Source organism: Spermophilus citellus, assembly GCF_964194105.1.
Source record: "Spermophilus citellus genome assembly, chromosome: 18".
Lineage (NCBI taxonomy): Eukaryota > Metazoa > Chordata > Mammalia > Rodentia > Sciuridae > Spermophilus > Spermophilus citellus.
This window is the reverse complement of record NC_138200.1, coordinates 42,949,033-42,974,591: the sequence shown is the minus strand read 5'-3', so window position 1 is coordinate 42,974,591 and position 25,559 is coordinate 42,949,033. Positions and strand designations below refer to the sequence as shown.

The 25,559-nt window shown below is 49.6% G+C and overlaps 1 protein-coding gene across 3 annotated transcripts in view; it reads right to left on the bottom strand.

Annotated features, from left to right (window-relative positions):
- Positions 1-13,464: 13,464 nt before the first annotated feature.
- The window catches only part of NUP93 (nucleoporin 93), a gene marked incomplete at its 5' end in the record, with an annotated part of 83,855 nt that continues 71,760 nt past the window's right edge, over positions 13,465-25,559 (bottom strand). The window contains 13 exons of one of the 3 annotated variants that reach the window (XM_081273521.1): positions 13,465-13,732; positions 16,252-16,380; positions 17,303-17,386; positions 17,826-17,943; positions 18,733-18,851; positions 19,566-19,682; positions 20,791-20,835; positions 21,124-21,196; positions 21,312-21,438; positions 22,074-22,265; positions 22,984-23,077; positions 23,354-23,519; positions 24,544-24,701. In XM_081273521.1, coding sequence (XP_081129647.1) covers positions 13,622-13,732; positions 16,252-16,380; positions 17,303-17,386; positions 17,826-17,943; positions 18,733-18,851; positions 19,566-19,682; positions 20,791-20,835; positions 21,124-21,196; positions 21,312-21,438; positions 22,074-22,265; positions 22,984-23,077; positions 23,354-23,519; positions 24,544-24,701 — 1,533 coding nt within the window. In that variant the 3' untranslated portion in view covers positions 13,465-13,621. Of the gene's footprint in view, positions 13,733-13,870; positions 16,381-17,302; positions 17,387-17,825; positions 17,944-18,732; positions 18,852-19,565; positions 19,683-20,790; positions 20,836-21,123; positions 21,197-21,311; positions 21,439-22,073; positions 22,266-22,983; positions 23,078-23,353; positions 23,520-24,543; positions 24,702-25,559 lie in introns of all 3 variants that reach the window. The other 2 variants (XR_014019584.1, XR_014019585.1) reach the window with 2 other exon arrangements.

Genomic DNA, 25,559 nt, shown 5'->3' with positions numbered 1-25,559 from the left:
AGCTTTTCCTGCCCCTCTACATCTCCCTGGGGTGGGAGGGGTTTAAGCAGAAACCCTCAAGGGGCTTACCAATAGAAAAGGCTAAAGGGGCTTTCTGACACCTTGGCCCAAACCACAGGACCCCCCCCAAGGAAGGAGATTCTTTTTGTTTGTTTGTTTGGTACCAGGAATTGAACCGCAGGTGCTTAGCCCCTGAGGCACATCCCCAGCCCATTTTTAAATTTTGAGACAGGGTCTCACTAAGTTGCTTAGAGCCTCCTCACTAAGTTGCTGAGGCTGGCTTTGAACCTGTGATCCTCCTGCCTCTGGAGCCACTGGGATTATACGCTTCCCCACTGTGCCCAGTTTAAGAAGGGGATTCTTGTGTTTGAATAGAATTTAACTGATAGGAGAAATGCTCACAAAAGTGCTCTTCTTGATGGAGAGGGGCTGGGGGCACCGTGCTGGGTCACACACGGTGCCAACCTTGCAGAATTCAGCTTCCAGGAGACCCTACAGGCCAGGTGGGCCCTGGAGCCCTCAGGGTCTGAGACTCCTCAAGTCCTGAGCAAAGCCCTGGGATTGGCTGAAGGTAGTCAGTTTCTGGGTGACACTGAGCAAGTCACTTGATCTGGGTGAGCTTCTGCAGCAGCAAACCAGAAGTGACACCTACATGGAGTGCCAGGCAGCTCCCACCCACCAGCATCTTCCTTCCCCTGGCTGAGTGAGGTGGGGCCCCTCGCCTCCCTTGGTTCTCAAAAGAAAAACAGGGCAACCAAGGACCCAAAGACTCAGTGGTCAGAGAAATCCCTAGAAGTGACCAGCCCAGAGGCAGGACTGGGGCGAGCCCAGGACGACCTGCTGCAGCATCACAACCTCCGGGCCTCCTGTCTGTGGCCACAAAAGCACCACAGCATTTATCATGCCCCTTCTGTATACAGGCCCTGGCTCTTACTGCGTAGCCTGACAGACCAGCAAGACCATGCAACTGGCCAGCAGAGAGGGAAGCCAGGAGGGGACACAGGGCAAGGAGGAAGGAGGCTGGGGCCAGGCACGGTCCTGAGGGAAAGATGTAGTGGGACTGGAGCGCCCAGTGCCCTGGGGAGGAGGGAAGAAATGGCAGGACACAAGGCTGAAAGGGGTCTGGTTGTTTCTTCATTCTGCCATATTTATTGAGTGCCTACTGCATACCATGCCCCACATTAGGCAAAGAAGGCACCACAGGGAACAAGATAGACCCTGCCCGCTGGGAGCTCACACTCTAGTGGGAGAGACAGACAATAAATAGACGTCCCTTATAATACGTTTAGTGATGATTGCTATTAAGAAGACAAAGCTTCTTCCTAGGAGGAGCATTAGGCCCCTCTGAGGGTGGAAAATGAGAGCTGAGCTCCTACAGTGAGGAGGTGCCACAGGGCTTTGGACTGGGCCCTTGGCAGGAGTGTCTTGGACTTCAGGAAGAGCACTGAGGACCCTGTGACTGGAGCAAGGACCAGGGAGATGGGTTTGTCAGTGGCCTCGTAGGCCAGGGTGAGGAGTTTCATACTGTTGAGTGATTTTTCTGTCAGGAAGCCACTGACCCAGGGAGACCAGTTAGGGGCCACTGCAGGTGTGCAGTGGTGGGGGCCAGGCCGTGGCTCTGGGGGGCCAGAGGCAAGGTCTATCCTGAAAGCAGGGACAGACCAGCACACAGACTCCAGTGAGCAGGGGTTTGTGGGGAGCAGGGAGCTGGGAGAACAATGGTGATACTGTTTCCAAGTAGGGAGCCTTGAGGAAGGGCCTTGGCTGTCAGGGGGGAGCTCAGCTTTGCCCAGGGGTGCAGGCCCCATCTGCTTTTGGAAAGCTGACAGGTCGCAGTGGTGTGGTAAACGGTCAAGTCTGAAGAAACAGGGCCCTGGAGACGGCCGGAGGCTGCAGCGACAGCCAGGCAGGAACGGCTGGCCCGCTGAGCCGGACCTCCTCAGTTGCACTTGGACTTGGGACCCTACCCTGGAAACCCAGTGTGCCTAGTGGACGGGAGAGGAGCAGGCGTGGGTATTTTAAAGCCCCTGTGATTCTGAGGAGCAGCGGGACTGGGGTCCAGTGGGTGACAGAGATGCACCATGCCCACAAGCATGCCACCCCACCCGTCCTGTGTCCTTGCTCGCGACCAGGTCCCACGAGGCTCGCCTGGAGAGGATGGGTATGATGCAACCCTGGTGTCGTGAAATAGCCGGGTAAGAGGATGCGCTGCTCGTCGGCCTGATTCACAACACCAGCTGCAGCAGCCATACCAGAACGCGCCGGCCTCCTCCTCTGGGGCGTGGCTCCTCAGGTTTGGACACAGTGACAAGACCATGCAAGATCATCCCCAACCAGTGGCTGCTCCAGGTCAGTGCCACTCTGGGAACGGGTGTCTGCCCACGAGGGGCTCACAGACTTGGTGACAACAGGGAAGAGGGGACAGACACCAAACCCACATGGCGAGGAGGAGCAGAGCAGCAGTGCAGGCCCAGCCCAGGGGGCCTGGAAGCCAGAGCTGGGCGCCCCCCCAGCACTGGCGTCCCTGAGCCTTGCAGAGCACCCGGCTGTGTCTACTGCAGTCCTGGCCCTCCTACCTGGACAAGGTCACAGCAGCTGGACACTAAGAACCTTGAAGCTATGGAGAGCTAAAGGAAGATACGCATAAGTTGAGACATTTTCATCGTTAAAGAAAGGGCTTTTGGTTCCATTTTCTTCATGGATAGGCTTAATAAGGAAAAAATGCCCTGTTTAGTCAGGGTTCATCCCAGAGGTAGTTACAGGTATTACTCACGTATCAGACACATATGGCCACTTTGGAGGACATGCAGAAGAACAAGGAATGATCTCTGTCCTTGGGTGGGCACAGTTTGTTGGAGGAGGCAAGGCCAACAGGAGCCAGAACCCCGGCAAAAAGGCAGAAATGCCTGTATAGAATGCTATACAGGCTCAGAAAAGGGGCAACTTCCTCCTGCTAGGGCAGGAGATGTTTGAATTACAGTTACAATGAAGCAAAAAAGATAATTAAGAGGGACAGAGCCCAGTGTTAACTTGAAGCTTCCTGGTGGCCAAGGCAAATGATCAGTAGTCACTATCTGATAAAAGAGTGAGTCTCAGTTTTTTTCTCTCTTCCTCTTTTCATAAAACAGATCTCCACCAACCCTTTATACCTCGATTCAGGCTTAATCCAATCCAGGAGTGGTCTGAGCTCAGCCCCCGCTGCATCAACACAAACCGAAATGGTGATTTTAATAAAAATTCAGTCCTGTGGTAACAGATTTGAACCCCTGTTACTGTACCCCGATGACTGGCAATGTGCTTCCCAGGAGACCCTGAAGTCAAATGCACTCTCTCCCCTCCCCTAGTCTTTCATTTAAAAATGTACCTTCAGCTTTTCTGACCTTATGGGAGGCATTTTTTTCTTGAACACAATAGGGCAAACATGGTTCTTCGGCCCAATATTGAACCCCACAGGAGCCTTTCTGGCCAGAATACTCTAATAGACTCTTAGCAACTAGGAGCCTAGATCCTGTTCCTGCAGCAGGGCCTGGGGTGAGTCTCAGAGCTATTTTTAAAAGCTCAGACCCACCCTCTCCGTTCCCCAGCTAGGCCTCACCCTGGACACACAGTGGGTGGGAAGAATACCAAGTGGGCCGGCCTGGCTCTGCACCATCTACTTAAGGACCCATGAGCTTCAGTTTCAGTGTCTGGCAAATGGAAAACATCCCATCCAGTCAATGGGCTTTGTGATGACCAAGGGTGGGGGACTTGTGAGAGAAGCATTTTGGAGGACATTAGGAGCTCTGTAAATACAAATTAAAAGAAAAAATGGGGGTGGGAAATGAAAAGTAGGAGAAAACCAGCTCATCCCTGCTGGTTTGGCTGGTTTCGTGTGTTTTCTGGTGAAGGACAGCTGCTAAGATTTATTTTAAAAAAATTTTTTTTAAGCGGGACATGGGGAAGAGTCAGGGCAAGAGCTGCTCAGGATCAGAAGGTGAGACAGAAGGGGCTGGCTCTAGCTCTCCACAGTCACCGGAGCTCGGGCTTTGATATAAGCTATAGGTAAAAGCAGAAAATGTCACCCCTTTACCAGATACTTGAAAGAAGCTGCTCACCTCCTCAAGGTCCCAAGGATCATCGCCAGTGGTCACCAGCACTCAGGAAGTCACTTGTGCTTGAGCTGCATTTATGCTACCGTAAGGGAGGGCGAGGGGTCTCTGCTCCTGACTGGGACCACAGGGGACCCTCGAGCTCTGGCTGGGTGCAGGTCCTGCAGGCAGCATGTGAGCCCCCCCACAGCAAGTTTGAGAAGGTGCATGTGAAGCAGTAGGGGTCTTACCCCAGTGAGCTCACAGTTCCCGGAGCACTGCAATGACAGGGCTCGGGACAAGCCCCAATCAAGTCATGTCCCTGCCAATATGGTCAGCGGAGGCTGGGAGCAGGCAGACTCCAGGAGAGCGCATCTTTAGTTCAGGGGCAGGGATTCATCCCAAGTTGTCAGGAGTGTGTTTGCTGTGGCTTCTTGAAAACGTGACCTTGACTCCCACAGGCACACTGACACTCTACATCTTATGAGCAATCATGTTGGGTGGGGGACAGAGCTTTGCAAGCAGGCCTACTTCACCACTCCCTACTTTCAGCATCAATAAGGGCTCCTTCTCTGGAGGGCATGAAAATCTCCTGTGGGTAAAAAACAGCCATCGGCACCCAGCCCTAATCCAGGCCAATGACGTCATAAACTCTGGAGGTAGGGGCATGGAAATCAGGAGTGATTATAAGAATCAGAGTGATTCGAATATGTTACTTGGTGCAATAACCACAGAGCTGGAGAATAAGCCAAAGGAAAGGAGGTGTGTTGAGCAGAGCTGCTCCTCTGGATAAAGGAAACGCTAGTTATTTTCTTTCTTCCTTTTGCAGTGCTGGGGATTGAACCCAGGGCTTCACACACATTAGGCAAGTGCTTTTCACTGAGCTATGCCCTCATTTCAGGAATGGTGATTTAATTAAAAAACTAATTTGGCCAGGCACAGTGGTGCACACCTGCAACCCCAGCATCTTCAGAGGCTGAGGCAAGAGGATCCCAAGTACAAGACCAGCTTCAGCAACTTAGCGAGGCCCTAAGCAACTTAGCAAGAACTCTACAAAATAAAAACAAAAAAGGGCAGGGGATGTGGCTCAGTGGTTAAGTGCTTCTGGCTTCAATCCTCCCTGCCCTCCAAAAATCTTTCATTTTGAGCTGGGCGCGGTGGTGCATACCTGTAATCCCCAGAGACTTGGGAAGTTGAGGCAGGAGGATAGTGAGTTCAAAGTCAGCCTCAGCAACAGTGAGGTGCTAAGCAACTCAGGGAGATCCTGTCTCTAAATAAAATACAAAAAAGGGCTGGGGATGTGGCTCAATGTTTGAGTACCCTCGGGTTCAATCTCTAGTACCCACCCACACACACATAAAAAAATTTTCATGTTGTAAAGAGTTTTAAAGAGCTTTCTTCTCCTTCTTCTGTATGCATGAGTTTATAAGCTGCCCACCAGCATTGCCTTTGGACTGAATTTACTGCCCAGGGCAACAGGCAGCCTTGTGACTGCTGGTTTCCACAGACAAGTGTGTGCCCCAAATCAGACACCCCTGACCCATCTCTCTCCTCAGGGGCCACATGCACTCAAGGGCCCCCTGACCCCCACACACTCACCTTGAGCAAGGGACATGCCTAGGGGCAGCCTTCCAGGATGGGCTGAACACGAGGCCTGCGACCACCAACAGCCCCTCAACTCACCTGAGTCCTGTTGTTTGTCCTACTTCAAGGTCTTAGGAGAGGTTAACAGCTCTCCTAAGAAGCAGGCCAGCTGAGGCCAGGCCAACAGGAGACCTGGGGCTCTCTGCACCCACACCATGTCTGCAGGTCTGGGTCCTGACCACTTGCACACAGAGCCTCATACCCAGCTTCTAGGAATCCTGCCATCGATATTCCTCTTTATGTGTCCCCTTCTTGTGACATTTCTTAATGTCACTGCACTGTGTCTGTTTATGTGCTTATCTCTTCCCCTTCCACGCAGTGAGCTTGAGCAAGTAGGGACTTCACTTCAGTCTCAGAAGTCACCATGTGCCTCGCCCCAAGGCCCTGGTGGGTGCTGAGTGGATGAGTGAGCGGGTCCTTCAGGCAGCCAGGGGCGGGGCCATCTGATAGGAAGAGGCCCTGACTTTGCTCACTGGGTAAAATGTAAGCTCCCCGAGGGCAGGGCTCTCAGTTTAGTTCGCCACTGTGTCCCTAAGTTCTGGAACAATGTGTGGTTTAGGGAGGCCTTCAAACATTCTCCACTTAGCAGTCACTGAATAAACGAGAACCTCAAGTTGAATTTGACACATCAATGTCACCCAAGAGCAAAGTTTTGGTTTACCTGCTTTTACATACTCTTATCTCCTCACCCCTAAGACAGAAGCCAATTGCAGAAGCCAAATGGCAGAGGACACACTTTTGGCCTTAGAGAGCATCTACATGAAGCAGGGAGCAGGATGGCCAAAACTAACTTTTGCTTGTTGAGGTCTGCTTCATGAAGGTACCAGATGATTTGTACAAAGCACCTTAACCTTCCCTGTCCCTGAGGGAATGGAGTCAAGTGTCCCTGCTTTCCCAGGGGCAAACTGGTTCAGAGTGATTAAATGACTTGCCCTCAATAGCACCATTACAAGGGCTGAGGAACAGATTTTAACCAACCTCCAGTCGGCTCCGAAGCTGGACTTCCAGTCCATATCTCCTCAGGACACAGAGGCTGAGGCCGGGGGGCTGCTGCCCTGCTGGGGCCTGCCTGTGCAGTCTGAGCCTTTGTGCTTTGAGAGCCTCGGGTCTTGAGCTGCAGCCCAGGGCTCCTCAGCGGGTTCTGCCCCAGCATTGCTGAGGTTAGTTTTCAGCTGAACTTCTGGGCAGTTGGTGCTTTCTGATGTTAATGACCACTGCTGCCACCAGAGGGCCACATCCCAAGCATTTGCTTTTGAGGAAACAAAGTGCCCTTTTTAGTTTGCCTTAAATTTTCCTAAAAATGCCAGTCAGCTGATCTGTCAGGCTGGTCAGGACGAAAGCTCACACCACAGTCCTGTCCCAAATGGGAAGGTCGGGAGGTGTGAGGGTGATGCCACCAGGCTGGTACTGTCTGGGAAGGAGGCATTTGGGGCAACGGAGAAAAGACTTCCCAGTCTGTCTCCCACAGAAAGACCACTCGCTGCACCAGCCCGGCCAGCACCCGCTCTACGGGACTCTGGGGCCCGACTTCCTGCCCTCATTTGTCTTCATATTTCTCTGCAGTGGTTCACTTCTTGGGGCTTCTGTAGAATCCTGACCATTTCTAGAGAAGAGCAAAAGGGTCACTCGTTTTGGGGTGACCAATGGCCCTCTGTCTTCCCTTGCTCCTTGGGTGGCACTTCCACACTGTGTGAATCACACAGAACCTCAGCCCACTGAGGAGCCTGCAGCAGTAAGAACCCTGGATGATCAAGCGTCCTCACCCTAGAAGCCCCTCTTCATCTGCCTACCCACCTCCATGTTGTCCCCTTGATGGCCACACCTTGCCAGCCCAGCTCCAGGAGGTGCTGAGAGCCCCCTTGTTAATCCCGACATCAGCCCGAGGAGCACTTGTCTGACTCCCAGACGACTCATCAGGAAATGGCTTCCCAGAGATCCCAGAGGCCTCACCCAAGCTGAGGACCCCATGCAAAAGCCATGTGCTGAAAATTCTGTGCAGTCCCTTCAGGGACGGCACTCAGGCCACTGGGCAGCTGAAGCTGAGTCCATTCAGGACTTCTCATCAGGGTCTCCCCAGGTGGACAGAACACTCCATCTCCAAGTCATTTGCCTATTCCCGAGCAGAACCCCATGCCCCAGATCCTAAAAATACCTGCCAAACACAGGGGCAGATACTGTCCGAGAGAACAGCAGACACCTGTCCCACTGTCAGGCCCAAGCCTCTTTACCACCCAACCAAACAGGGCCCCCCACTTCCGCACCTCCCCCAAGGCCAATAAGTGGCTCTCAACCCCCATTCAAAATGCTTCCCACTGAGGGTCCAAAATAAAGGGTCACAGATTTAAACTGCTCCCAGCCCTAGAATGTGTGCCACATGCTCAGCTCACCACCAAAACGCTTCCACCATCCCACAACCTCCAGTCAGAGCCCCACCTTCCCGAGAGAGGAGCTGCGCTCTGAGGCTGGCGGGGACAGTAAGACCTTGGGGCTGGACGGAGTCCTACACTCACACACGCCTTCCTTGATGCAGGGCCCGGGCAGGCCTTGGGAGCCTCCATGGAGTGGAGAAGCCTGGCTCATTTGCCCCCAGAGGCCAGGAAGGGGCACTTCACTACCTTCTGAGGAGCCCTCCAGGCTGTGCCTCAGCTAAGGAAATTCCCAGGAGAGAGCTTTCTGTTCCATTGAAGGACTGAACAGAGAGAACATGGCACTTTGGGAGAACATTCCAGAAATTTACTGGCTCTACCCAGAGGTGGTGGTGAACCATCCTAAACAAAGTAAATACAGAAGTTACCACATAGAAGGAACACACAGAACATGTAGCCTCTTCCACCCTGTCCTCTCTTCCCAAAGGTACCACACAATGACAATGTCAGAAAAGCAAAGATGAAAAAAGGAAAATAATCAGTTAAATAAAGCAAAGAATTCTCCCCACTGCCTTTCTGACATAGGAACTGACCAAGAAAGAAAAAGCTGTACTTTGCCTCTCCTCCCTCTAGACAGCAGCCAAGGTTAACGGGGCCCACAATTATCCCCTCCAGCCAGCCTGCCTGCCTGGCTCTCCAAAACGGAACCCCAGTTCCTGCCCTCTTCAAGAGCCTTCATATTTCACTGTCATTTCCGCCGCCCACAGAAGCACACAGTGCAGCAAATCTGGGTAATCCAATTTAGCTGGAGAGCTCCTCGAAGCCTGAGCCAGGCCCCAAACCTCCAGGCTTCGAGTGCCAGCAGAGGCACAGCCAGAGAGGATAGGGTAAAAGCGACAGAGATAATGAGAGCTTCCTTGTCCGTTTATTTGTGTCCTTTATTTGCTCAATCTGGCTTGGCTGAAGGGGCCTTACTTTCAGGTCACACAACCCTGGATACCATCTGATATACCCTGAATACCACCTGAGAGCCTGGAGAGACAGGTCTGCAGGGGTCACCAGAGCGGTTGCGGCACATCTGTTTTGAGGCTGGATACCTCCTCCAGGATCACGGGCTTTTTACTTCTTACTCAAATAGAAGCCAATGTTTGGGGTGAACTTTTTCACCCTCCTTGTCCCCAAGAAACATCTGTGTGAGGACAAAGGCAGCTGGAGTTCAGCACATGCAGCACAATGCAGGGTTTCTGCCAGCACCCCTCCTTTAGTTAAATATCTGGCCTTGGGCTGAGGCTGTAGCTCAGTGGTGGAGCACTTGCCTAGCATGTGTAAGGCACTGGGTTCAATCCTCAGCAACACATAAAAATAAATAAATAGCCCTGGTGCAGTGGCACATGCTTATAATCCCAGCAGCTTGGGAGGCTGAGGCAGGAGGATCGTGAGTTCAAAGGCAGCCTCAGTAACTTAGCAAGGCACTTAGCAACTCAGTCTCTAAGCAAAATATATGAAAGGGCTGGGGATGTGGCTCAGTGGTTGAGTACCCCTGGGAGAGAGGGAGGGAAGGGAGGAGGGAAGGAAGAAAGGAAGAAAGATAGATAAATATTGTGTCCATCTATAACTAAAAAAATATTTTTTAAAATCTGGACTTTATTACTACTAACAGTAAGTCAAATTTCCCACCTCTGCTTTGCAATGTGCTCCTTTGCCTAGGCAGCTCTGCAAGCATGTCTGAAGGATCAGCCTGCCTCTACCCAACATGGGGAAGCGTCCATTTCCTCCACCTTTTCTCAGACTGAATCCCTGCTAAGGACCCGAAGCTGAGAGAGTTTGAATCTAGGCCTGGGAGCTGGTCTGGAGGACAGGGGTGGGGAATGGCACTAGAGGCAGAGGCAGAGCATCTGCTCAAACATCTGCAGAGCCATCCAATGTGGGGCAGGCACACCTGGGGGTGTATTTCAAAAATTGAAGTTTAGGACAAAAATTTTCCTCCTTCTCAGATTAGTGACTTGGAATCACAAGTATCACCACTCAAGTGATCCTGGCAAAAAGGTGGACAGAAGAGAAGACCTGCTTTCTTAGATGCATGAACAACCCTGGGGTGGGGACAGGGCTTGGATGACCTTGGACATCCATCTCCAGCTACTTGGCATGGTCCAGACACACCTGCACATCTAACTAGGTAAGAGGAGACACAGATCTCCTGGGATGTCTTTGGAAACACTCCCGTAACTGGATTTAAATCTTTTCCCACTACTCTTTTCAGTTAAAACAAGTGGCAGAAAGATGTCTCTCCCTCCTGCCCCTGCCTGGTGGGTGGGAGGGATGCTGATACACACCATGAAACTGTCAGAAATGGGCTGGAAGCGGGATGACTTCTGAATTCAGACTGAAAGAATTAAGAATGGACCCTGAAAACAGTCTCGTTTTCCTGTTTTATAAGTTGATGACTTCTTCCTGATATTTCTGAAATGCAGATGCAAAAGCTCTATTTTACTAATGTAAAAATGGCCATTCCCACCAGGAATTTTATAGGCAACTCTTCCGCCCAAGGTGCTGTACAGTCCCCAATCCACCTTGGTGGCTGACTGAGGCTCAGCAGAGTCCACAGTCGGAGCAGGGGCCAGCAACCCTTTGGCAGGTCTCGGGCAACATGACTGTCTGGAGTTTTATTCTCTAACTCAGCACTCGGCACGCTCCAGGCACATGGTAAGAGGGAACACAGTGGCAGGATGGAAATGTAGCATGTGCTGTGAGACACCTGACGAGTTAGACAATCCTTCCCTTCTGATGCCAAACACAGACACAGGGTGGTGAAGCTCCCATCTAGGGCAGTAGGGTGTGGGAGCATCTATACATACTGTTAAACTTAAGGGTTCAGGCCAGGAGCATTCACTCAAGAAGAGCAGGTGAGGTGCAAATCCACAGATAGAATAGTCCTCTATTTTGTTCTGTTTCTAATCAGCAAATGCTGGACACTGTGGAAGGCTTGCTATTTGTGGCTTAAGGTAACTAAACCTAGGACTTAACTTGATGCATCACAAGAATAATACCAGAGGCTGCCAAATTGTGATTAACTATCAAGAAGATTTAAGTTCTTGGAGGGCAGGAGCTGGGTCTGCATTCTGAACCCAGGGTAAGCAGGCACTTCCCATCCTCGATGAGCCTTCCAGCTCACAAGTGGTAAAGCCAAAGAATTGGCTCTAATCAAGCTTACCAGTTCCACTTTCCCTCTGAAGTTGGGTGGCAAGCTGGCAAGCTTCTTAAAAAAAAAAAAAAAATCAAAGGAACATTCAGAACTGGAGAAATCAAATCTCAGATCTGAAAAGGATTTGGATCTCATCAGTACTCCCCCCACTTCCCTTTGTGTGTCTCCGTTGAGTTAATGATATGCCACTCTGAGATAGGCCCTACCCCTGTCAGACTCCAAGTGCCCTTGATTTTGTTAGAAAGATTAGAATCTCTTTCCTGGAAGGCAAAAGACTCCCTATGCCATTTTCTGTTAGTTCTCTGGGTGACAGTGACATCATGACCAACACACAGGAAAGGGATTTAGTTCTTAAAACGGGGAAAGGATGTCTTTTGAAGACTGAAAGAACTTTTGGGCCCCAGCTGCACGAGGAGACCTGCCAATGCTGTGGCCTTGCAAACTCAACCTACTTCTCCTCAGCTCTGCACAGATTCGTGTGGCTGCAGAATCCACCTGCAGGACAGCGCTGAGGCTGCCTTTGGGAGGCCTGGTCTTGCTGGTACGAATCCAGTTTTCTTACTCCTCCTACAAATGTCTCCTCTGAGCAAGGCCTCAGCTGCCAGCTGGCACCCACTTCCCTCCCCTCAACTCCCAGTGGGGCAGCTCAGGCCCAGCTGCTTTTATCCCCCTTCTGGTTTTAGGTGGCCTCTATGGGCCACAGGTACTCATCTCCTCTCTGCGGGATTGGGTGTGCAGTTCTCCTGTTTGGAGTCAGCAGAACTGCACCACGTGGAGCAAGACAAATCCGCAATCACTCCCGTGGGGTGATGGACAGGTAAGAGGTCAGTCATGGAGCACGTACACACTGAAACTATGAGAGCCTTCTTGCATCTATAGCATCACTAGACTTCCATCTGTAAGGAAGACCCAATATTAAAAAGTAAAATACTGAGTTACACTCCATGAAAAACTCACACACTCTTTAAAGCACTGTGAAAATAATAATTTGATTTGTTTAAGTCAGTACATATAAGCACAGCAAAACTTACTAAATCGGATTCCTTCCAGCACTCATCTTCCCAGACTTTCTGATAAAGCTCAATTTAAAGTGGTACCCAAAGTGAGAAGAAGGGACTACAGGAGGAGTGCAAAATGCAGCCCTACTGGCCCTCGGGCTACTCCCTTAAAGGAACATGGAAGCCAACAGCTGAGCAGCAGATGGCCCTATTATCTACAGGCTGGCTTTCCCAAAAGGCTAGGCAACAATTATATTAACAACTGGAGGATGGTGAGGGTGACCACATCCTGTGACAAAAGCACCTCTGGAGATACCCTCTGGGATCTCAGTGTCTTCCTGGGAAAGGGTCCACCGAGCAGAGCACTAGGGTCCCTTCACTAGCAGACAGTGGTCCTCACTTCCTATCCAGGTTAGTCCAGGGCTCTGAGATTTGGTAGTGGGAAAAAAAGTGAATGACAGGTGATAACTACTGCTCAGGGACCAAATACCCACATTAAGAATGTCACCGTGAGCTTGCCTGGCCAGTCACCTTCCTAAGGAAGGAAGGGAGGTCGGTCTTCCAAGCAGAGGAACTGACCACAGAGGGGGAAAGGGGGCTTAAAAGTCCCTTATCGGTTGCCTCTCGGGGAAAGGGCTGCAGGGGGGAAGCGAAAAGGCTGACCCCTTCCTCCAGGTCACAGACAGTGCCTGTGAACGTTTTCTTATGGTTTTTCCAGGCCTGAGCTTTTATCTCTAGTGGGATTTCAACAGAATAACATAGTAACTGATCCCAGAATCAGAGCAGGTTTGAGGGATGGTCTTGGACCACCAGGACTCTAAGACACACCCAAGAAGACAGAGGACAAATAGCACTTGGTATGTCACACACAAATCCTAGATCCTCTAAGCCCAAGGTTGTCTTTCACATTCAAACAGAAATGTGAAGATGCACTGCAACTGGATTAATAATATGGATTATTATAGCTAAATAAAAGTAACTCTTGAAGGCTTTGTTTCCTTGCTCATTTTGGGTAAATTTCTTTAATCATTTAAGATCAATTTATAGATACCTAAATAGCCTCTCATTCTCTGGCCCAAGAACTAGTGACAGCATTTTCCTCCATTAGACAAATAAAAATTTAAACAAAATTTCAAAGGAAAAAAAAAAAACAACCCAATGAAAATAAAAAGAATGTTGAAAAAAAATACAAATCAAAGGAATTTATTGGTGTTGACAAAAATACATGATACAAAAAACAAAACAAAACAACACAACAGAAACAAAACCAGAAACCCCAGCCCACTGGACCCACGCGCCTAATGTACCAGCAGTGTCCAATCCCAGGAGCCCCAAGGCATGCCCTTAATTCATGAGGACCTCCATCTGCACCAGCCTTGCATTGGTGTCCCCAGACGTCCGGTAGGGTATCATTCCAGCAAAGGTAATCAGGGCTCGGGCTTGACTTCGGAGTTGCTGAGAAAAAGGGGAGCAAGAGTAAGAAACTGGTCAACTTTTAGGTCAAGATAGTGGAGTGAGAACCACCTCCATGTTCTTCCATTCTCTATCCTGTGGTACCAAGGACAGAGCCTAGTGGGCAGAGGACAGTTCCACCTGCTACTGTCAGACTCCTTTGGTGTGCTGCAGGGTTAGCTAAGTTTGTCCACTGGGGCCCTGGTTCCATGGGGCGTCACAGGCTTTCTGTTAAGCACAAGACTGATGGGTCTGTCAGGAGAGCCACCTTGCCCCACCTCATGTGACTATTTCTGACACAGGCCTGAGCTTCAGAACTGCCCGCTCACGTTTTCTGAGCATCTCTGTCTCCTGGATGGGTTCTGTCCATCTGCCTCTACGAGGATTGAGCTTCTGAGGCCCCCATGAGGCACCTGCAACACCAGAGGCGAGGGCTGTGACTGTGGGCAGCCCCAAGTCCCCTCCTCTCCCCTTTTCCTTCCTTCTGTTCCGTCCCTTTCTCCCTCCTGACATGTGCTTGCCCTCCATTCCCAGGTAATAATATTAATGAACCCTTGGACTATTGTAGGAGGGAAAAAGAGGCCCCTACAAATTTAAACTCAGGTGTTCCAAAACAGAAAAAAAAGTCAAATTTCACTCTGCTTCCCAAGTGAAAAAAAAAAAAAAGAAACCCAGGAGAACAGCTTCAGATGACTTTGCCAAACCAAGATGGAAGGCCTGGGGTAGCCTGGGGTGCCCCATGCTGCAGTGCTGGATGCCTGTCAATAAGAAATGACACAGCGTCTGGACTAAACAGGGGCAATCTATAAACACCTTCTGGATCAATAGCACTTTTAAGAAAAATGAGAGACACTTGACACTTCCTAGATTTACTTCCTAGATTTTCATTTCAGAAAACTGAAAAGCAAACATTTTTTACCCAATATGTGAAAAAAATTGGCAATTGTGTATTCTTATTAATGTGATGAGAATACTCAATGAATTTCCTTTAAAAGTCAATCTTAAAAGTGTTTGGGCTTTTGTGCCTGATTTGGTTGCCTTAAACAAGTTCTACGGGGGTGTTCATGAAAAGGACCACCCCCCTGCTAGACAGCATTTCACTTTAAACCAGGAAACCACTTGGTCTAGCAGCTTTGATATATAAGCTTCTCCCCAGTCCTACTCACCCCACCCTTTCACAAGGAAAAAGAAGAATGGTGGGCAGGAGGAGAACAGAATGGTTCTGCTCACTGTATACGAAAACCAAGTGCCTAAAAACAGAGCCTGAACCCTATACTGAAGGTGCTGCTGTGACAGCTCCCTTCAGAAGAGAGACATGGCTGCCAGGCCACCAGCTCCTATCTGTAGGCAGGTCCTCCCTGACCTGTGCGCGGCTCAGAGCACCAGGAAGCGCCCACCATCTTAACCCTCATATCCACAGACACCCCTGCACTGGGTTCCTTCACCATAAACATAGAGGCCTGCCAAGGGTTGCACATGGTGAGCCCACCACGGTACACCCAGGAACAGGCTCTCATCTGCCTGAGGGTGAGGGGCAGACCTGTGATGTCTCTGTACTCTGGCGGACCAGCTGACCACTCAGTGGATCTTCTCTGAGCCTAGTCACCCATATTCCTAAATTTCTACCAGCATCCCCAAAAGAAGCTCTGTCAAGGACAGTGCCTATGGGGGCTGTAGACATCACTGGAGGCAGAAGGCAGGCTTGGCAGAGTTTCTAACTGCCCAAATCAGGTTTGGCTGTTCAACACTGTCCTGAGAGTCACATCAAAGGTTAAGTGGAAAAGTTATAGGAAAGAGATTTTAAAAATCCCCAATTGACTTCATGGCTTAACTGCATCAATTACCTCTGGTTTTTTTGTCAAATCAATTGGAGAATAGATTCTGTGTTCTATCAAACTGTTCTATCTCCCTTTCTACCTACCTATCTCAGTGTTCTACCTACCTGGGCTCACTGAAAGCCCCACAGGTGACAGAAGGGGTACAAGTTTAGGTGTCAGACAGACCCAGTTTCCAGACATAGCCCTTGCTCCTACCTACCACCTGCGGGGCCCACAGGGCAAGCAAGTTGCTTCTCCACTCCAGGCCTGTTTCCTGACCTAAGCTGGGGTAATAATGCTGTCCTAGTCACCTCTCTTGGGTCATTGTGAGACTCAGAAGAGAAGCAATTTACATTAAATTAATGTGTTGATAAAAAAAAATAAAGTATGGTTTTGATGAAAATGCTTACCAACGAGCTGAGACTTACAAAATGACCTTATAAATTAAAATGAGCAGAAAGTCCTGTAGAATCAACTATAAATTAGCATCTGTTTGATTTTCTTCAAAGGTGATATTTATAGATCTAGCACATTTTTTTTTTTTAAGCTTGAGAAGAGCAATCCTCCTGACCTGAGGTCTACCCAGATGCCACGTTGTAAGGGAAAAACATGGATTAGGGTCAGATGGTGTCCTAAGAGTGTAATGGATTTCCAAACCAGAAAGGTGGCTCTCAGCAACGTTTCTCACGAACGCTGGGATCTTACAGAGTCACGGTCCTCGATGACTCGCTGGGGCCTGGATGCCGAGGATGGACTGGTCCCCTTAAGCCTCTTAAACTGTGTGAACAAGATGTTCATGGTGGCAAGAAGAACTTCTGAGAGGTTGTGCCTGATCTATGCAGAGAGAAACACAGGGAGTAAGGAAAAGAGCCAGCAGCGAGTGGAGAGAGGGCGGCTGACTGCCTGTCACACCACATCTCACAGCTGCTGGCAAAGAGCCGGGATCACCAAGAAGCTGCCGATGGGGCTGGAGCGTCAAGTGTGACTGCGATCCCTGAGCAATGCTGCTCGGAAGGTCAGGTGGCCACTCCTCCTGCTCCCCTCACAGTGATCTCTTGGCAAGGCGGCCCGGTGGTTACCAAAAGCACACCCGCAGGTCAGGATGCACACACCAGTCCTCCCCAGTGCTGGCCACCCAGCCTCAGACTTAGCTGCCTCCTCTGCACACGAATGGCCCAACCAGAGCCCTCGGGGACACCTATGAGGCAGGCCCTGGCGCATATTTTAGCCCATACTGCAGTGAACAATGTGTCTAGGAAATGGCAAGAAATAACAAAGAAACGAGGCTCACAGCAGGTGGAAGGGGCCACTGGCAAGGGATAAGACCTTCTAATTCTGTGCCATAGTAGCCTTGTCCTCCTGGGCTCTGGGAGGTGATAACCTAGGGTGATAACCTACTCCACTGGTCATGCACTTGCTTTTCTGGGCAAAATCTTTCTGAGAAGGGAAGAACGGCAGCGAATCATGACATGTTTCATGCATCCAATGGAAACACTTCAAGATCGGAGTTAAGCATTAGAACACCCTCTAGTAAAAGTGGACCATAAAAAAATGAAACCAGTCCTCAGAGGATCAACCAGAAACCTGTTTCTCCCAAGAACATTTTCCATATACTCACAGGAAAACTGGGATATCTGGAAACACAGTCTGGGTGGTTACTGTACCTAGAGCTCATAGTTATTAGCTACATGTTAAAAAAGCTTCCAGTGGAAGTGAGGAAAACAGGATCCCATAACTCAGAAAGAAAAGGACTTACTTCATCGCTGAAATTTCTGAAGGCAGCTACTCTCTCTTCCACACTTTCCTGATTCAGGGGCACCAGCTTCAAGCGATCAATTATCTGTTTAAAACGAACAACCATCAGCCTCATATGACACAGCATCGCAGTCACTTCATCTTCCTAAATTTAACAGTCAGCATACACCGTGTTCAAAGGGCTTTTTCACAGAAAAAGCGACTCTCCTTCGTACACACAAAGGCTTTGATTCTAACTTGCTGACTAACTCAATTCTTACCCTCACTTTCTGACACGATTTTAAAATTCAGAGGTTTACTTTGAGAAACCTCTTTTCAGATTAAAGGAGGAGAGAAAAAAGAAGAAAACAACAACAAATAAGGAATGCAGAAATCCCCTTGAACTCCCAGGATCACACTTGTCCCTCTTCATTTCACAGGCACACTGGTGACATTTTCTTTGTTTTAAATGAATTCCAGGAGGCACTTTGAATTTTCAAGGGCATACATTAACCTGTACTTCAAACACCCCTCCTGAAACTTACATCAAAGGCTCTGTCAATGTGACCGCTGTGATACTCATCAAAAAAGGTGATCAAGTCCAACAAAAGGTAGAATGTGGAGTCCACAAATTTATTTGCACTTATTCCCTGAGTCCTGTACCTGAAAGACAAAAGGGGTTTGATTTCTGTGTACTACATAATGGTGGGACAGCATTTCAAATGCTCTGGAATCTCTCAAACTCTGTGGATGAGGGGGACTGAGGAGCGGGAAACAGTGCTGACTGTGGGGGGGGGGTGCAGGCGCGGATAGGAGGGGTTTGGTTTGAATCTACCTACAAATATTTCACATGATGCAAAACAGCCTCAACCACCATCTTGGCATCTATGAATCTCTAGTGAGGGAGGGAGGTACTGATGGGCAAAAAGCCCAGCAGCCAAGGCTAGGGGTTATTTGTAAGTGGAAGTATCTCATCTGCCAAAGAATGTTCTTTTGTGTTACCCCAGGAAAGCATCCCAAATCCATTATTCTCTGTAAAAGGCACAAAAAAATAACATCTTTTGTCTTAGCTGGGAGTTAACCAGCTGAAGTCTGAATAACTCAGTCAACTGAAGGGGATTCTATAACACTGGCCACAGAATCTGCCTCTCTCCATCTTAGCGTGGTTCCTGAAGCCTTTGAAATGGCTAGGGGAAGTGTAAGTAACAGCACACAATAAGCACAGTGCCTGAAACTCAACCCAGTGTGCGAGACACACCCTCCCCTGGGCAAAAAAGCCAGGTGTTATCCTAACACCAGGTGTTAGGATATGGGAAGCACTGGTGGCAGGGGAGTGGGCAGAGCACCCTGAAAGCTGTTTGCTGTGGCTGCCTACTACAGCTGACACGCACGGGGGCAGGCCCAGATGGCTTGACACGGGCCTCGGCCCCTCAGAGCCAGCTCTGGCCTTACCGCTCAGCGATGGAGAGCGCCATGTTCTTTAGCCGCTCCTTATTGGACTGGGGGGCACTGATCTGAGGAACAACAGGACTCAGCAGTTTGTTCATCAGCTCCAGAACCTTGTCTGCATTCTGGTCAAGATTTTAAAATTAAGGAAATAATCAATAACAAAGAAAAATGAAATAACCAGGACCAAAAGGGAACTTCCTGGGGTGACAGGTCTGTCTTGAGGAGGGCAGCAGCTGCAAGACACACAGCTGTATACGTAATAGATGTATGCTTTCTACATCAGAGTCACACCTCAATCTAAACATTTTTAAAATTAATAAAACATGAATCATAACCCTCTTCTTTGTCTTCTCTGATAACAGGAAGAATGTGATGCTTCTTAGGTCATCTCAATTCTCAACAGTCACGTGTTCCATAGGTGATCTTTCCAAATCTCTCAAAAGGCCCTTGCTGTGCCATCGTTCTCGGGCACACACTGTGCACCAGCGTGTCTGGGGCTGCCAGAAGGTGAGCATGATGGCATGTTTACCAGCAGCTTCACCGACAAACGTGATGGCTGCTTCTGCTGCTAACAAGTGAGATAACCGCAGTGCCTACAGGACACCTCTCAGTATGTAGCTCTTGTTTGGCCAGAAACATCTTAGGAGCAGAAGTAACAGTGTAAACTGGGAATTTCACCTTGACTGGTGAAATTATACAGTTAATACTGCCTCAGTGGTGGAGAAAATGCTTCAGCTGGGGAGCACTACCACAGAGATGCTGAAATGCTGGTGCATTAAATGCCAAAAGGCCAGCACGTCTATCAAGTGCAGAAGAGGGGAGAGGGCACATTTTACCTTGGCAAGGTCATAAAGCTTTGCTGCTTCTTCAAACAGTCCTTTATTTTCTGCGACGGAAGCAACTTTGTTGATAATAGGCTTTGTGTCACTAGTAAACTTATCTATGACTCCAGGCTGACAAGACAAATTATGGAGGGGGAGGAAGAGAGAGATGGGTGCACACAGCTATTATTTTAAACACACAGAAGCAAAGAGGATTCAAGAAAAAATACTTTAACTGAAAATGCTTGCCCTGAGCAATGCATATATTTCTTCAGCTAGACCCTGGCTTTCTTGAAGATATAAGGTCCTATTAAAATTATGGCAAGAGATGAAGGAAACGAAACACGAAGGAGCAGACTCAATGAAGACACAGAGGAGTCAGCAATAAGACATCCGTGCTTTTGATCTCTAAAATAACCCAGGGAGTAAGTGAAATTATCAATGATTTTAAATTTGCTGATGCTCAGGAACTACAGAGAAAACTCAAGAGGCTTGGGAAAATATTTGAAAGATTTGGGGTTTGCTTTCTAAGACAGATGGCAAAAGGAACTCAGTGCTGAAAATACATGGCAAGAGGCGTCAGGACATTTAAGAAACCAAAATCACCATCACCACTCAACAGCACTCAAATGGTCAAGAGAGCACGGGACAGGCCTCGGGAGCCAGGCAGAGGGACGATGGACTGTGCATTCTGATCTCCACTAGTGCTGAACCAAGTTGGGGTGACCTGCCTCCTCACTTTGGAGGCAGCACAGGAAATCAGTAAAGAACATGGGCTCTGAAGCCAAAAGGACCGGGTTCAAACTGCAGCTGGTGGTCTTGCTCTCCATTTCTTCACTTGGAAAACAGATCAGACCAACACATCTGTTTTTCCGAATGAAGAAAGTGAGTCCCTGAGGGGCAAGGGACATTTCTGAGGCCACAGGAAGTTAGGGTCAGGGCTGACCTCTGACAACAGGGCCTCTATCCTTCTGCTAGGACACCCAATGGTGAGTCTCAAGGAAACTGCTAAGACGCCACTAGAAAAGCTACCTCATCACAAATTTACACATTAAGGAAAGACATAAATGTGTAAAATCAAGCCATCATTTGGATCTATAATTTTCATTCTGTTTTTTATATTAAGCAACTTCAGATCTGCATCAGTAGTACTTTGAATCCTGAAATCTGCCTGTATTCTTGGAACATTCGTGAATCCCCAATGAAGGCCAACGTTTCTCCAGGGATACATGTGACCCACCTTTCTACTTCCATCATTCTCTAGTTTCCCAAGTATCATATCAAACTGTGGAGGAAAAAAAGTTTACTCAATTTACCGGACAAGGATACAAAAGTAATACACAATTCTTTGGAGGCAAAGAGGGGAAAAAATGGGGGTGACGGGGAATCTTACACAAACTAGGCAACAGTGACACCAGAATCAATATTTTCATTGTTAGAAATCAAAGAACACAGCCCCCCTCCTCCCCACGCCACATCCACACAAAATGCGGAGGGAGACGTGCAGCATCGCCTTAAGGAGAGAACTTGGGAACTGAGAGCTGGGTCGGGGGTGGGGAGGAGGCTGACGTACCTCTCGACTTTCAATTACCAGCTCACTCACACAGCGCAAAAACATGTTTTCTCCTTGACTATCTTTCTCCTCCCTGTGGAAGCACAGGAGCACCTCAGTGTCTGGTGTGGACACAAGGTCTCCAGCAGGCATTCTCAGAATGGCAGAAACCAACCCTAGGTGAAGTACGGGGTTAAAAGCAAATGTACCTGAGGAAGTAGAAGTACTGGAGGGCCTCCCTTGGGTCCGTGGACTCAAACTTCCTGGTATAAAGCATGAGGAGCCGCACAAAGTTCAGCCGCCGTGTGCAAGGAGGGTCACCAGGCTCATGGCTGACTGTACCGTGGGGGGACAGAAGAGGGAGCACCAAATGGGAGACACTGGGGACACAACTCCTCTGACCCACACCACTAGGCTCAACGTCATCGATTCCTGCAGCCCAACCCACATTTCCCAATTAAGCTCTGGACAGTCCCCTCCACCATCCTGACTGCGATTTCTCTCCTTGGATAGAGGGCAGAAAAACAGCCTTGGTGGTAAGAAAACAGTCTTCACGTGCTGGTCTTTGAATGAAAAGATAATACCGCAGACCACAATGGCAGGAGCTTGGGGGCTGCTCCTCCACGCTCACTTGACTCTCCCACCCACGCAGCATGCACAGAAGACTGGCTGACTGGGGTTTCTAAGGTTATCACAGCCAGAGCCTAATGGAACCAGACTCAGGACTCCAGGAGCTACCTTGCCTGTACCATTCTCCAGGCAATCCAACTGGCCGCAAAGCCAGCCCTTTGCCCAGCACTTCCTGTGTTTAACACTCAGGGGAATAAGAGTCAGGGAAGAAAGCAAGGACTCAATCCTAATCATCTCTTTGTTCTGAAATGATTGAAAACATCTGCCCAAAGACTCAGTGGTGATTCCTCGGCCACTATTACGGATGGGGGGCATCACTGTCCTCAGTCATGCATACTCACGGAGCTGAGCACTCTGTCCTGAGGATTTTAAAAGCAGCTTCAGCTCGAACAGCACCAGGGCCACATGGACAGCATGACAGCGCAGTCGCTCCATGCGGAAAAGAAAAGCAATGGCGGCTTCGAACTGCGCTGTCAGGAACAGCACTTGGAAGTAGAGGAAGGGCTGCTGGTTCACCGTGAAGTGGGACTCGCCTGGGGGTGGGGAATAAAGCCCACTGAGAAAAGCTGCTGATGGCAGCCCAAACCCCAGCAGAAGCCCTGGGCGCCTATTGGCCTTCCTGGGTGGGAAGAAAGCACCAGCATGAGCCTGAATTAATGGAGGGGACTCTGGACACAGTGAACTGCCATGTGAAATGCGACCTGACCCTCCACCTTCTCTAGACCCACAACTGGACTGGCAAGTAGGGCTGTACTGTAAAACTGCACGAGGCGAGAGAAGCAGAGTCAAAGGCCCGAGTGCAGCAGGCACTGCTTGCCCTGTACCCGGAAGAGCCACTTCCTACAGAGACAAAGGAGACTTCAAAGAAGCTTCAGTTCACTCACAGTTATAAGTCAGGATCCAACAACTACTGGCCACCAGGGGTGTCTTCCATCCTTTCCTCCCCAGATTTTTAAACAATGAGGAGAAAAAGGGAAGACAAAGACACTGTTCTCTGTTCTCTTCTTCATGCTCACTGACAAGAGCCAGGGGGAGGCAGCAGCTAAGTCCTCTCCCTGAGTAAACGTACCCCACAGAAGTTTGAGGAATTAAAGGAAATCATTTACTGCTGATGACCATTAAGCAGAAACATTCATTCCATAGGGCCACATGGCCTCTACTTCAATTTGAATGGATCAGTTTCAAGACAGAGATCAATGATGAAGGTAACCAGGTAGCTGCCTTAGAAGGTGGTTGTGCCCGAGATCTTACCATAGTCTTCCAACAGCTGTTTCTGGAACTGTGAGAGAGTGAGCCTGTCTTGTGGGGAGCTGGTGCCATCGTCATCAAAACACACTTGGTTCAACTAAACCCCAAAAGAAGCATGTTAGTACAACTACACCTCGGGCCACGGGTGCAGCTGCTCAGGAGCCACACCCAACACTGTGAGCTGGAGTCTGCGGCAGAGATTGCAGTTATTAGCAGGGAGTTAGAAAATTTAAACAGTGGAGCCAGGAGACAAGAAAGCCACTGGTGCTGATCGCCTCACTGACATCACGCACTAAGCAGGTAAAACCTGTGGCCAGAACTGGGGTAGAGCAAAGGGCTGATGCCCTGCCCAGGCCAAGAAAGCACTGCTGACCTTCAGCCACAGGTAGTCCTCGGTTTTGTCTGCCACTTCACTCTGATTGTCAGTGACATCGCATCTGCCAATGATGCAGTACACGGCCCGCTTGTAGGGGTCTGTGTTGTTCCTGAGGGCTCTGCGGTAATGAAGCCGGAGCTTGTTTTCCGTAGCTGGGGACAATCTAAAGACAAGGGACCAGACAGACATGCTCAGTGCACATCCCCAGGGCAAGTGAAAGCACCCATCTCCCAGAGCAGAGCCGCCCAGCCCTGTAGCACCTCTGCTTCCGCCTGACTCCGCCCAGTACCAGCACTTCTGGCTGCCAGCTCTATCACTAGGACCTGCAGGGTCAGGTCAGAAATGCTGGCGCACCAGCGCTCCACTGCGCCACAGCAGCTCTCGAGCAGTTCCCCTCAACGGCCTCAGCCCCCTGAAATGCTGCTCCCTCATTCATGTGGGGTCGCCTCCCAAACGAACTGCCTGCATGCAAAACCTTGCTTCAGGGTCTCCATCAGAGGGAACCCCAAGACATCAACCCTACTTTAATATGAGCAAGACAGGGACTTGCACTTTCAGACAACACTTTGACATGGCAGGACTGACACTGCCCTTGTCTGTCACAGGTACAGCTGGAGTGACCACTGCTATTTCTTCTATACACAGACACATCAACTAGGCTTGAATATGAAATTGTATCCAATTACATTAGCAAAATCCAGAAGAAGACTAATGCTTGCTAGTTCCTTAATGTCACAGAACTTTTAAAAAGCTTAATAAATTGATTTAAAGTCAAAGTCATATTATAAACTTTTAATTCTAGCCTTTGAGTTATGAAGTCTATAACAACATATTTCTGCATCGGGCTCACCAGAACAGGACTCTGTAATACAAACAGTCCATTTTAGCCAGCACCCTGATGAGCCCTGGGTGTTCATGCTAAGTCAGATCACGCCCAGCACACTTGTGAACTCGCTGGATCAGGGAACTCCCAAACGCAGACGTGTGCGCATGTGTAAACAGCCATGAGGGAACAGAGCTTTCCTTCTGTTTCCAGTCATGTTCCCAAGAGTTCTGCTCACTTTCTAAGCTTCTTTTTTCCCCAAGTAGAAATTTATTTTAAGCATGAGAAGGAAAAGGGAATGATGTCAGTGAAGGCCACCCCCTGGATTCCGCGTGGCTTCTTGATGGGCCACCACACTCCGTACCTTCTGTCCTTGCTGTTCATGTACTCCTGGAACCAGGTCTTGAACTCTCCCAGCTGGTGCTGGGCTCGGTTCACCACCTGAGAAGCCGCAAGCAGATCTCCGCAACGCATGCAGTAGTAGATCAACGCCCAGACAGGGTGGCCCTCCACCTCTCCATCCTGAAACAGGACAGACGGCGCTCAGGTGACAAACCAAAGCTCAACGACTGCTTCCTGGTGTACCAGCGCCCAGCGCAGTCCCTCTCCTAGGCCAAGTCACTTGATTCTCACAGCCGCCCCATGAGGTAAGAACCATTAACAGCCTCTTGCTCCCCGTTTTCCACAAAGAAACTGAGGCATGGGAGGCTGAGTGACCTGTCCTGGTGAGTTAGGAAGTGGCAGTGTGGCCCTGGAGCCTGCTCCCAGAAGTCCACTCACCCAGTCAGTTTTCCCCAAGGAATCTACAGCCAGTCCTGTTTTCCCCAAGGAATCCCAGTGGCTGGCAGCCATCAGATGCCATTATTCTGTGGTAACTTAACTTCAACTAGCCCCAAGAAGCAAGGGCTAAAAACACCACTGACCAATAAGGGAGCATCATTATCTACCCAAGTGTATAAAATCCCAACCACCAACCAGGAGCCATTTCCTTCATTCAGATGCTGAGCTCCTTTTGTCAGGCACTTCAAAGCCCCAGGAATCTGAGGCAGCTCTGTCCCCACTCCCCCACTACTACAGGATCTACCTGAATTGGTCCTGTTACTGTCTGCACAGCAGGCCTGCGCTCACCCAGCCCTGCTTCTCCTGACTGCCCTGGAGAAGTGAACTTCCTACCTCCTTTCTCAGCCCTTCCCTCCCTTCTCCTAGCAAGATCTTTCCAAAACTCACATGGCACCATGCCCCCTGTCCACTTAAACCCCTCTGTGGACCAAGACCAAAGTGCTTGTGAGTGCGGCGTGCAGGCCTTCTCCGCAGGCCCGACCTTGGCGAACCCTGCCCATGCACCCTCTCCAGGTGCTCTCTGCAGCCTTGGCGCATTTG